This window comes from Rhamphochromis sp. 'chilingali' (assembly GCF_963969265.1).
Source record: "Rhamphochromis sp. 'chilingali' genome assembly, chromosome: 18".
Taxonomy (NCBI): Eukaryota; Metazoa; Chordata; class Actinopteri; order Cichliformes; family Cichlidae; genus Rhamphochromis; species Rhamphochromis sp. 'chilingali'.
Window position 1 is genome coordinate 24,080,881 of NC_137945.1, and position 13,583 is coordinate 24,094,463.

The 13,583-nt window shown below is 37.8% G+C and overlaps 1 protein-coding gene across 3 annotated transcripts in view; it reads right to left on the reverse strand.

Moving 5' to 3' along the window:
• Positions 1-13,583, reverse strand: part of col11a1a (collagen, type XI, alpha 1a) — a 69,177-nt gene that overhangs the window by 32,472 nt on the left and 23,122 nt on the right. For all 3 annotated transcript variants that reach the window (XM_080865205.1, XM_080865207.1, XM_080865206.1), the window contains 21 exons: positions 13,057-13,113; positions 12,120-12,173; positions 11,961-12,014; positions 10,940-10,993; positions 10,769-10,822; positions 9,865-9,918; positions 9,403-9,447; positions 9,149-9,202; positions 9,010-9,054; positions 8,233-8,286; positions 6,773-6,817; positions 6,211-6,264; positions 4,449-4,493; positions 4,051-4,104; positions 3,890-3,934; positions 2,493-2,546; positions 2,278-2,385; positions 2,152-2,205; positions 1,297-1,350; positions 259-303; positions 29-82 (listed from right to left, as the gene is read on the reverse strand). In XM_080865205.1, coding sequence (XP_080721331.1) covers positions 29-82; positions 259-303; positions 1,297-1,350; positions 2,152-2,205; positions 2,278-2,385; positions 2,493-2,546; positions 3,890-3,934; positions 4,051-4,104; positions 4,449-4,493; positions 6,211-6,264; positions 6,773-6,817; positions 8,233-8,286; positions 9,010-9,054; positions 9,149-9,202; positions 9,403-9,447; positions 9,865-9,918; positions 10,769-10,822; positions 10,940-10,993; positions 11,961-12,014; positions 12,120-12,173; positions 13,057-13,113 — 1,137 coding nt within the window. The remainder of the gene's footprint in view (positions 1-28; positions 83-258; positions 304-1,296; positions 1,351-2,151; positions 2,206-2,277; positions 2,386-2,492; positions 2,547-3,889; positions 3,935-4,050; positions 4,105-4,448; positions 4,494-6,210; positions 6,265-6,772; positions 6,818-8,232; positions 8,287-9,009; positions 9,055-9,148; positions 9,203-9,402; positions 9,448-9,864; positions 9,919-10,768; positions 10,823-10,939; positions 10,994-11,960; positions 12,015-12,119; positions 12,174-13,056; positions 13,114-13,583) is intronic.

Consider the following 13,583-nt stretch of genomic DNA (forward strand, 5'->3'; position numbering starts at 1 on the left):
TTTGTTGTAACGGCTATAGCATCAGGACCTTGGGTCCAGGTTTTCCTGTTGGACCTCTGGCTCCTCGAGCGCCCCTGGGACCCTAAAGAGAGAGAGAGACAAAGTCATGTTAAGCACACGACTTTATGGCAACAACAGTCTAGTTCAACAGCTATAATATATGCACATAATTTGACTGGAAGAATAATTTAAACGATTCAACAATGTTTACACTAATAGCCCATTAATCACAAAAAATATGGCGTGAACAGGACCTACCGTCGGACCTCTTTGTCCTCGCGGACCAGATTTGCCAGCAGTGCCCTGTTAGGTAACAAAAAAATTAAAAAAGGCTTAAGCACAGATTCTGCTCGTCTGTCCTCATCCAGCATTAATCCACTTAACATATGAAACCCCATTAACATGTGTTCCACACAAAGCATCTCTTCTACATCGAGCAACAACCAGAGAACAGTGTGTTCCCTGTTCAAGCAGGGAACACACTGTAGTGACTCATTATTCCCTTTTAACTGATAAATAAACAATAATTTGTAATTACAGGACACAGTGCAATGTCATTTACCTGTATGGGCCTACTAAGAAAACCTTGAATTTAAACTGTGATCCCATTAATAAATGTAAACGGCTCATATGGAAATATAAATAAAGAGTACAGGAGTTATGTTCATTGAAAGCAAAGAATTTTTAAGTAACTATTTGGCTTCTCACATTAGAAGAGAAATTTTGACTTTGGCTGGATTGCTTTATTTCACAAAATAACCTCTGTGTGCCAAATAAAGCTGTTAGATGGACCTGGCTTTGGTCAAATAATACAGTTTAAAGTATCCACTTAATAAAAGATTTTTAAGCCAATTTATTTAATAACTTTTTATACTTTTAATAATCTTTATATTAAAGTGGATTTCAAACTAATACTCTCTCCCACTACCTCCACCTTTAATAAAACGAATGGTGTTGAGCTGGGGATATCTGGCTTACTGCACACGTCAGTGGTGAACGTGCAAATATGAAAACTCAAACAGCATATCAGCAACTCTCCAAAACTGCGTGAGTGCAACTCTTTTTCAAGCCAAGAAATGAGGCCATGGGCTCAATGAAAGCACAATTGTTTCCGCACCTTTTGTTCTCTCCCTGACATTGATTTCGCTGCTGTTATTCATTTATTTATTCATTTATTTATTTTTGTGCCGAGTCACCATGCAGATGCTTTGTAATGGGAATCAATTTTCTTTTGTGCTGGACCGTGATGTCGTGGTGATTTTCATACACAAAAACTTAATGCATGTGTTTTCTTACCCTGCCTCCTTTCTCGCCATTGGCTCCGGGGAATCCAGGGAAACCGCTTGAGCCCTGTCGACAGGAGGTAGATATGTCGTGGAGGGAAAGTACAGAAACACAAGAGAAGCTGTGAGGGTCAGCACATGCATAATAATTAAAGCTCATCCTGTATTTATCTGCACTGCTGTTGCATGTCATCTTCAGTTACTTTTACACTGTTAACCCCACGCTCCTGTCAAATAGCCTGAATCTAGAGTTTGAAACATAAGGGGGTTAAAAAAAGCTGTTCCTTATCTATACTGCACTATACTTCTTGTTAAAGAACATTTTCTCAGTCCATATAAAATAATTGACACACTGAAACAAGAAGAGGGAAACTTTACAACATGGCACAAAATATCTTTAAACACGAGACAAAGTGACATTTTCTGTAATCATACTGTGAACAGGGGGATTTTTTTTTAAAAAGCTTACCTATTCTGCAGAGCCTCAAATGTTGCATTGGGGACATTCAACAAAAATTGAATCCATGGCAAACTTTACCTCCGTAAAGCAATAACACTAAAATTTTGCACTGCCAAAATAAAGCTGTGTTGTTTACTCATTTAGGGAATTATAGCCTTGTTAGTGACACCTTATTAAAAAGTGATGCCAATTTTTTTAAAATATTTTTTTGAAAAATAACTAAAAAAAATAAAAATAACCAGCGTGCTATAATATGGGATGTTTGTCAGCTGCGTTATTTCCGAGTAACCTGGCAAACCCGATGACTTGAAGTACCACAGCCAACAAAGTAAACCACCATTTAATATTTGTTATCTATTATTATCCAAGAAAAACACCAACAAAAAAACTTGATTTTTACAAACGTACCTTAGGTCCTTGTCTTCCAGGATAACCTGGCAATCCTGGGACACCCAGTTTACCCTGAGAGACATTAACACCACAAGTAAGCACAGGAATACAATTTTAGCACAACTGCAGTCAGAGCTATGTTACCTTTTCTCCAGCAAGACCAAGAGGACCAGATTCACCAGGGGGCCCAGCTCTGCCTTTAGGACCCTCAGGACCATCCTCTCCACGGGACCCAATCAAACCAATTTCACCCTACAATCAACAAATATATAACAACATATCTTAATTTTCCATCCAAATAGTAAAGATTCAACTAAATGTTGAGTCATCAGTGTTTTTATTTCAGTCAAGCTCCTCACCCGGTCTCCTTTGATTCCCATGTCCCCCTTGAAACCCGGGAAACCGTCCTCACCCTGAAATGAGAGAAGTTAGTGAATTTTCTGGCATTTTTGGGGTTAATTTACTATATTCTTGCTAAAAGCATTGTTTAACTGTCTGAAATTGATTATTTTTTCTAAGAAACTCCCTGAAACTTTTTTTTAAAAGTTATTTTTTGAAAATCTTTTAAAGCTTCAGCCTTCTTAGGTTCACTGTGTAAATCACAGGATTGACAGTGCTATCTGCTGGTCAGATAGTGGAATAGCACCTGCATGGAAACGTAAAGCTGTTGACATTTTCATCCTCTACATTTGCAGCAGTGCCCATTCACTTTTATTTGTGACTGTTTATATACCGATGTACCAAATTAGAAAACATTATATAATTTGCTCTAGTTTTAAAGACACAAGACACTCAGTATATCTACAATACACCGAATGATGCTCGGGTTTATTGACTTTGTGAATAAATGGACTGAAGGACACGATTGAGTTCATCCAAACTTATTACTCTTTTCTTTGAAACTTTCACTTGTCCATGTTTTCAACTCTCTGATGCATAATGCAGTACTGAGCACGTCTGTTGCCACCAACTCGCATCGCAAAGACCACACGCACACACCTCAAGAAAAGCACATCCTTTATTCATAACAAACGCTTTCTCCTCGAGGTTTTGGCTTTTGGATCTCTTGCTATAAATAATTCAATAAAAAATGATATGAATACCTGTCATTGTAGTAAGAACAACATCTCTCAGTCAGATAATGGATTTTTTTTACAGTGACACAGCTGTATTGATCTTGAATAAAAGTTATGCCTATCTATATATAAAAAATATTAGTTTAAATTCTACATGGATACATGCACAGTTCAACACTTCAGAAACTACTTGGAGTTGATTGTAGTGGGCTTTCAAAAATATTCTAGAGCATGACAGCTTTACATTCAACAGTGGATCGAGGGTCACTGAAAGTCTCCGTCTTTGCTGAAGAAGGCTATCGACTGACCTCTACATTCAGGCTCCAGCAGCTGTCCACTCCAGCTCAAAGGACTCAAACCAAAGCTGGGAGTGCTGGTAAACAGCCACTGTTGGAAAGGTCCTGCCTGTGACGTTCAACTATCTACTAGCTGTTCCCAAACATTATTTTTGATGCCTTCAGTTTTATCACAAGATGAAGTTTAGACTGACAGTCTGCAATTCACTCTGCCAACTTCCTTAACAGAAACCAAGGGAGTTATCCCATTGAACTGACTCCCATTTGGTTCTTTACTTTGACTTTAGCAATACATTATGTATAATTATTAAGCTATTTTTGTTTATATTTTATATAAAAAAAATTGTGTAAAATAATATATATATTTTAAAAAGACATATATACCTTCTCTCCCTTTGATCCCTTGAGACCACGGACACCATCTGCACCCTGCAGGACAGAAGCCAGAGATTAGAATGATGACAATGATGTCTAGCAGGACAAACTCCTGTAGAATAATAAAAAGCGTTTGGACAATCAAATACATGCCTCATCAAACATCATACCTTAACACCACGAGGACCAGGATAACCAATGGGACCCTGTGGGCCTGATGGACCCTGGAGCAAAGAAAGAGTTTATGATTACTGGGGCTAACGCTTAGCAGATAAATGCAGATGGCATTAATAATAACTTGTAATTACATATTTAAATACCCGATTAGTGTCAATTTAAGATGGTTCGCCATTACAATTGCATCGTAAACAATCAGTGTTGGTCAATTATTGAACCAAGCTAAACTGTAATATTAAATACTGGCACAACATAAGCTCAGTTAACAAAAGGTTATGTGATCTGAATATGAATAACAATTAAAAAGTGAATGAATGAATAAATGAACAAATGAAAAAAATAAAAAAATAAATAAAAATAAGATAAAATTCTGTGACTTCAAAACACCTACTTGGGCTCCTTTCTCTCCAGGTGGCCCCTCCTTACCAGGATGACCCTGCAAAACAAAACAAAGACATCACAACATGGTTAAAACTTGCAAAACTATTGAACTTAGTGAATGCTGTGACCTAATGTGTGTCACTGAGCTACGTGATGCAACCGTTTATGATGTTGAAGCAACTTCACAAAAAAGAACCCCAGCATTTCTTTCTGAATTCATATTAAGATCAATTTCTAGCTTTTGTGTTGTCCTTCAAACATATGGCAAACCAACAAAAGAGTTACTATTTCAGAGCAAAGCTGAATTGTAGTGCATTCACACAATGCTGCATTAATTATAAGGGTAAACTTGTGTGCTCTATGGTGCTTTTTTGCAAACAATAGCATAGTATATTAGCAGATATACTACAAGTACAAGTTTTTCTAGTAATAATATTAAATTAGATATTTGTGTGATGGCCACTGATGAAGTAAGGTTTATCGTACAGACAGACAGGTTGCCCACAAACATAATGGATCCTTTGGCCTCTGACATCCCGATCTGAAGTATGACATTGAGGTAGAGGGCTGTAAATCACCAGGCTCTGGCGCCTGAGGCCAGCTAAGGCTGTCTGCCTGTTGAACTTACACACCTCTCCAAGTAAGGGCAGTGAAGGAGGTATGACATGAACAACTACGGGTCGAAATAACAAATCCCGTAGGCTATTTATCAAATTTCTGGTGATGGAAAATGCCACGAGAGATGTCTGAGGTACAGTTCTGCCATGTTGCACAAAAAGGATTAAATAAAAATCAAAATATTGTCCATGTGCATTTTTTGAAGCACATAGCTTGCACAACAACTTCATTTATAGTCTCAAATGCATATGAGATATTTCAAGAAAAACAAACAAACAAAAAATCGGGCCATTTCCAAAAATCATTACCAACAGACTGAAGGTATAACACAAATAAGTCAAGGAGTCACTGTATATGTGTGCATCTGTGTGTGCGCTGTCTGTTTTCTTAGCAATCTACTTTCCACTTGGTGGGTTTATGCAGAGGATTCAATAGAGAATACTGTTGTTTCAGGTCATTTGAATGAATGGTTCTTATTTTACGGTATAAGCTTTTTATTTTTTCTGCTTTCACAACTTCTGATAACTTGCAGGTGAGACGTGTGAGACGAATATTCTCAAAACCACCTCCACATGTAAATTTTCAATCTGTGTGAGTTATGGCCACCACAATTTTACAATGTTCCAGACATGGTTCCTGACTTTTAAGGGGAAGCATGTAACTAATTTAACTTGGGTTTTGGTTTGATTTTTTATTAATGACTGCACTTTTTGTTTGCATACTTAAGAACAATTTTTAGCAAAATGTCCATTTCATCTACTCAGCACCCATAGTTAAATTCTTAATCTATGGGAACTAAAACTTCCCTTTATTTTTGCAAAACAAATAAAGGAAAGGCTCTCAAAGTGGATTGTCCACAAACTAAACTTTGCATGTCTATTGTTTCGCTAATCCTCAATGATCTCGTAAGTACTTTAGCTGTGCAGCTATCTTTGAACTTGGTGGTTATATAAAAGTGCACAATTTCCCCATATTTAAACGGCAGTACTAAACTACTACTAATACTAGTACAAAATAAAAAGTAAAAAATAGCACCCACAATTTTAGTGAATATTAAATGAGTAAAGTGGTGTTAGATTATCTTTTTTGTGGGATATGTATGTATGTAATATTGATATACAGTATGCATGTGTTTAGGTCACAAGAGCACTCACAGGGGGCCCATCAGCTCCAGGTAATCCAGGCAACCCCGACCTGCCCTGAGGTCCCTGCATGAGGAAAAGAAAAAGACAGATTTAAAAAAACGTCCAGGATTCTTATGAAGGTCACGTGCAGGTTCAAATAAGCTAAATGCAACTTTTTGACTTTAGCATAGATTCTTAGTTTTGATGAAAGAAAACTCAAGGAAAAAGAAATTCTATCATAAACAAAAAATAAATAAACTGAATTTAAATTTTAAATTGTAGTTAGATAAATGCAACTAAGCTTCCTTAACAAAGAGACATGACAAAGAAGCATGCAGTACATAGCATACTTAGCATGAATCTTGCTAACCTGCAGATACCAAATTTGCCTTATTTTGCCAAATAATGCAAAAGTTACATCAAATCATGGGTCTTTATATCTTATATCAAATACAGTTTACTGATTCGGCAACTTAATAATTCCTCGCACAAGACTACGTTTTTTTGTACCAACAAACATTTCATTCACCAGGTACAAACTGTAATGCTTTAATAATAAGCTTTCAAATAATGAAGACAGAAATAAACACACTTTTTCTCCAGGTGGTCCAATGGAGCCTTGAGGACCAGGAAGACCCTGCAAAACAAGAGACAGATAGAGATGAGAGTCGATATAGCAACAACAGGCATGCTCAAACACATGCGCAAGCTGGATAAACTGAAGCATTTGTTGGAGCTGTAAATAGTTTAGCTGGTAAAGAAATGTTAAGCCTGTGTGTTTAAGTGTGCTTGTTCTTTCTAAGTGGGGTATATTGGTCCTTAGCATTCTTGCAAATCCTTAAATATTTGTTTATGTGCTCCCATATATGCATTTCTGAGTCCCTACCTGCCATTGCCCTTTATATTTGTTGGTTTGGTTGTGTTTCTGTCCTTGTTTCCCATGCTTTTGTCTTCATGTCTTTCAGCATTAGTTATTTATCTTTTGGTTACTTTCCGTTGTACTGTGAAAGTTCGTCTTCCCATTTGTCTTGTATTTTTACTTCCCACCTTTGCTCCTTTGCCTTCTATGCCTGACAGTCGGCCCATGTGCCCTTTTCCCCACTTGTGTGTCATTTTTTAAACCAATGCTCAGTGTATACAGAGGCTACAAGCAAACTGTCAAACTTGCTTAGGAAGAATCCTAACAGAGGGAAGTGACACAGAATCTCTCTGAGTGGCAGCCATAATAACCCTTAATAAAAACTGGATGAATTTTCTAATGACTAAGGAAAGGTGCTCCAGTGATTCTTTCATCCCCTCCTTCAGCAGTAGATAGACTAGACCAATCCTTTTATGAAGTGAAAGGAGATAATGCCCTCCCATTATTCATAGCGACATAATACATGAACATCATTAACTGCAATGAACATCACTGACATGTGACAGCTAAATGTTCATTAGTAGTGCCGTTTCTATTTGATGCCAAAACGTGCTGATAAAATTTGAACCTTCAATGAGAGGTGACCTCTCCGGTGAACGTTATTTGTATTTAATGATGAGTCCGAATTCCGTCCTTTGTAACAAAGTGATATTTTTCACTGATTTCTCTCTTTCATAAGACCTGCATGTAACAGCACAGTAACACTGCATGAGGCATCTAAGATGTATTTTGTGTAGTCCATCTTTGAGACACTGTTTCACCACATCAACAACATCCGCTGCCACATTATTAAGCTGTCTGAGATTCTCTGACCGCTGCACTTCTCTTTTCCTAGGTCCTTATGAATTCTGCCTCACACTTTTCTTTGACCTCATAATGTTTTCCACTGAAGCACAACATAACACTATCTGATATGTGCTTATATATTTATGTGTGTGTATGTGTGGGTGTGTGTCAGCTTGAAGCAACAGTTGTAGAAGCTTTGCAGGAATTAAACCAACACAAAGACAATGAAAACCAAACCAAACAAATAGTTTTTCTCCTAAGATAAGTCCATGGAAAATATCCCTGCACTGCACTTGTCTTTGCTTGTTTCAGGTGCAGTGATGACACCTCGTGATTGATTCGTTCACCTGTGTCCCAGGGATTCCCTGCTGCCCGGGTGGGCCTGGCTCTCCTTGAGGTCCCTGAAAAAAAAAGAAGACTGTCAAAACTAGACAAGAAACATTATTCCCGGAGCAACTCTCACAAATACAGTGCAGTTGAATTACACCCAGTGTGGCACTGTTAACAGGTGTGCTCTGTCGCCAGGACTATTTACTCTCCAGATCACAAAGAAAAAACAATGATATCTCAGGGGATAAGTTACAGAAGAGTTTAATTAACTAATTGAAATATTTTGGTATGCCTACTTTTCCCAATCTGCTTCATATACTCCAATCTGGAATATAGCTGCCTTTTTACTGAGCTTAATGTATTTTACTTTGGTTACAAAAGCAAAGTCCAAAAAATTCCACTCTTTCCTAAAATACCGCAGCATGTTTACTTAGGAGTCCAGGACAGAAATAAATGAAAGAGAGGCTATACTCTTGGTGGACATTTAATTCTCAAAAGCAGCAAAACTTATTAATAACACATTTCTGTAAGTTGTTGTTATTTATATATATTTATCTTAACATAATGTAACTTTTAACACATCTTTAAGATATAATGATCACAGCAGACTCACAACTGAGCACTGAACCTTTGATCTCACAGCTGTGCATTCTACAACCTAAAAGTTAACTTTAACAATGCGCACTGAGTAAAAGCATCTGTATAGTTCAGCCCAGGGTCTGAAGATCTGCAGCACTAAAAGCTGATATGGTCACATGTTGGTGACTATAATAATGAGGAAGCTGTGTTTGTACCATGTTTCCTTTTGGACCTTGAGGACCATCAACTCCAGCAACACCCTGCAGAGGACACATTAAACAAGACTCGTGACCGATCATATTAATTGCAGGCAGTGATACTACATGGGGACATGGTAAAAGTCAGAGTACGTACAGGTGATCCAGGGGGTCCTGGAGGACCACGAGGTCCCAGCAAACCTCTTGGACCCTATGAGGAACAAACGAGTTCAAGTAAACTGAGAATTGTTTTATGGTCATAATATTCATGAATAATTGTCAGAGGGGCACTACTGCCCCTGCTGGATGCTTGTGTTAGCTTTTTTAAATGACTTAAGGAAGATCATGTTGCAGCTTGTTGTAATTTCATAGATCTGGGATGGCATGATATAATAAAACCAGGAGCCTTACACTCTCTCCAGCTAATCCTCGAGGCCCAATCTCTCCATCCTCGCCCTGAGGGAAGAAACAGACATAATCAGAGAAAATGAAATATAATGATCTTTACGGAACTTTTAGCGTTTATCATATTAATTCAAATAAACCAGACCAGGAAGTAAACAGTGGCATCTTGCATTATATATTAGTAATCATCACTTTTAATTTTAGGTGCTCAAAATCCTCTATCAGTTACAGCTTATGTTAAACTACTGCAAACATAACTGAATGCACCAACAGCCAGGAGTTGGTTAAGGTAGTTTCATAAGAAGAAAAGGTTAGACACAACCTCCCCTCGTTCCCAGTTCCCAGTCTCAACCCAGCTGCTGCTGCCTGAGGGCTGAGCTGGTGAAGCACATCTGATCTAAATAAGTATGTTGGTGATGCATCTCAGCTGAGTGCAGGTATTTGTGAGATAAAAGAGGAAGCATTTACTCTCTGTCCATCCTCTCCAGGGGCACCTGGGGGTCCCATTGGTCCTGGTTCTCCCTAAGAAAAAGAAGAAAGAGATCAGAAAGACACACAGGTTGAGGTTAATGTCTCACATTATGATGTTCTTTTATTTATTTTGTAGAATTTTCTAGTTGGAGCTTTTAATTTGAAAACTACATTAGTGTCCTTTCAAACACTGGTTACTTTTTTGTTTCTTCATCCTTGCATACTAAACACATTATGTTTTCACTTCCTGCTGCATCTCACTATACTGTAAAAGCCTTCATACCAAACCTTTGATGCTATAAACCATTGCTCGGAATGAAACAAATACGACATCATAACACAGATTTCGAATAACCAGGTGACAGGCAGGATGTCGTACTCGACAGTGATTTCATTGGTAATTTTTCAATGTACAAACCAATTACCGAGCTTCAGTGTGTGATTAATGCAGGTACATTAGTGGAAGCCATGTAGCAAATTATAAATTGTTAATCCATTTTCCCCTCTTGGCATAACAGTTCTTCACTCAGCACACTGAAATTTAAGGATGTTACTCAACATGATCTTAGAAAGATACTGAAATTCCAAACTACATCACCCACTACAGCCAACTAAAAGAGATCCAAGATATCCAAACCTTTGGTTATTATTGTAATCTAAGACGGCTAATCCTGTATAACTGAGAGAGTTTGTTTTAATGCCAGTTTTGTGACTTATCACACGAGGAAGCAGTGTTTTGTTCACCTGCTCAAAAACATCTAGAGTTGTTTCTCGGGCAAACGATGCTCTGTTTTATATTTACTCTCAGTGGATAAATCTCACAGCTATTCTAAATCAGAGAGCTCTGCAAAAGGAGCAGACTGCACATGATTTAACGTATGAAGTGCCATATTATGCTCACCCTGTGTCCTTTTTCACCAGGCAGCCCAGGAAGTCCATCAAATCCTCTGTCACCCTGTAAGGAAACAGTACGCAATATTACAAAAGCAATCTTTATATGGACAAGAGCACTTCCACTATTTGTTCTTTTCTAGTGAAATAAACTTTAAATGTTATGTAGCAGCATTTGTACCTTAGAACCTGATTCTCCAGGCATCCCACGGGCACCATCAGCTCCAGCACGACCCTTAAAACAGAAGCGAGATTAAAAATATGAACACAGATTTTGATACCGCGGAGACGTTCAGAACATAACTATGGGATTCTAGATAAGTAAGATAATATATTTATTTTTGTTATATCTGCTTTAAAAACACGCACTTTTCTATTTTGTATTTTAGTATCAGTCTCCTTTTTCATTTCTGTAGAAAACTACCAGCGACTACGTTCTATTTATATCATCAGATAAAATGTCAATATTTGTTTTTTCATTTAGATTTACTCTTCCTGTGAACCAGTTGGCTTCCTGGATGTTGCAAATTCTTACCGATAGATGAAGAAAATGAGTATTTGTTTGGTTGTTATAATCAGTAAATAATGAATTAAAACCAAAGAATATGTTTATTTTTCAGATTTGACTCATTTTTGAAGGGCAGCTTACATTTCTCTTATTAACTCTATCTCCTCCTTGCCTCACTAGTTTTTAGGGAAAACGTTAGAAATGACAGTGCAAGATACATTTCATCCACTGCATCCATACATAACTAGCTTGCATACTGTTTATTTAATTAAGCAATATTTAATCACATTTTGTGACATTAAAATCAGCTAAGGTCCTGCATTTTAATTAAGCTTGTATTACTAACTTGCAAATGACTGGTTTATGTTTATTAGTATCCAATTAGGTCACGATGTTTGGCCCTGCAGAGGGACTGAACCGTGACACTAATTGCACCCTACATTCATAGTCAGTGTTAATGTTTTGGCATTTTCAGACAGATTAACTGCCCAGCCATTGATCCGAGGATTGGAGGGACCACAGGCCTTTAAGCACATCTCAAGCAATTGTTTGTTGGAGTGGAAATAAGCTTCTCAGCTACTGAGGAGAGACGACAAGTACAAACAACCACACAACAAACACAGAGGCATGCAAGCACACACACACACACACACACACTGCAGTGCGAGTGCTGGAGGTGAGTGAGTTCACTCACCCGCTTGCCTGCCTTGCCAGGCTGCCCTGGGGGACCTTGGGTGCCACGAGGACCCTGTAAAAGCACATGAGGACCAGTTTGGTGATCAGCAGCACTATTTGTTTCTCAGTTTGTGTGAAATGTTTTCACCCATTCATTAAGTCATAACTTATCCCTCACCTGAGGACCAGGGTCTCCACTTTCACCTTTCAATCCAGAAATGCCAGGTGGACCCTAAAGTAAGAGAACACAAACCAAGCATGCTTATATATACACATCTTTTCAAGCTTTTTTCACAGTTTCCTTCAGGAAAGATTATGGAAAACAGTTCTTTAAAAAAACAGCAGATGGCGACATTTTACAGCACTCAAACCATATACCAATGCTCATCAAAATAAACATCACTGCACCGATTATTTTTAAGCACAAATTGGCACATATGATATTATAAACTGCAAGACACTCCTATCAGATTTTTGAATCATGGATTATATCCACCTGGCTTAAACGCTGATCTTTATTTGCTGCAAACAATCAGCTTCTAAACGCTTTGTGCCAAGTTAGAGTTCAAACTTATTTGCAAGACTAGCCTGATAGCTCCAGGTCTAGCTGGCACCAGAGGCCTAAGATTACACATACAGGTACAGTGATAGATCGGTGTTTTATCTGGCATTCATCTCTGGGCAAGTCTTTTGTAGGGTCTTTTCCTGGAGATAAGCTGTGGATCTTGTATCAACAAGCCCAAGAAAAAAAAAGTTTGCCCAGTTGCAATATGTAAAGCAGCTGTTAACATGTGTGTTTTTCCTCTGTTTCACTGAGCAACAAAAAAAACGTACTACTCTGTATTTGATTGTACTTTCTTCTAGTACCAACAGTACAAAGAAAAATGCACAAGCAACAAAAGAAGATATTTTATAATCCAATCTAATAAAACACTGCATTTTTAAAAATATGCATTTGATTAACTTGATCTTGAATACTTGTTCCAGATATATACAATGGCTGTAAATGACAACTTTAATGAATACAATAAACACAAAACTATGAATAATAAACATATTTAGAGATTGAAGAGCTGTGTTGCAGCATAAATTCCACAGGATAAATTCTCACTCACCACTGGCCCCGATCTTCCCGTCAAACCCATTGGCCCAGGGGGTCCTCTCATAGCCAGCTGCAGGTATGGGCACAGACAAGAGCAAGGTCAAATTTCACTGAGGCAAAAAAAACATTCATAATACTTTTTGCAAACTGCATAAACAGCACATGACGCATATCTTTATGCATTTTTCAGAATTTTCCTTCCCATTTTACATATTTTGATAGTCTGTTTTCTAGTATCCTGGCATGTCTGCACTTAATAATCCTTTTTTTTTGGTCTTGGTTAAGAAAGTTGTGGCGCTGCTCACACTACATGATCACTACATCCTATTCTGAGATGCCTCTCATCTGGACTGCAGTAAACATTCTTTATCATCCTCCAGTTGCTGTCTCATTGTGATGACTTTAACATTTAATAATCAGATTTAGCAATTATTCGGTTTACCTGTTCAGTTATTGGGTCTAAAGTGAATTGTCTCTTTTTCTAAGTGCCCATCTCCTCTTCCACAAAGATGCAAAGACTACACCTGTTTCTTAGCCCAC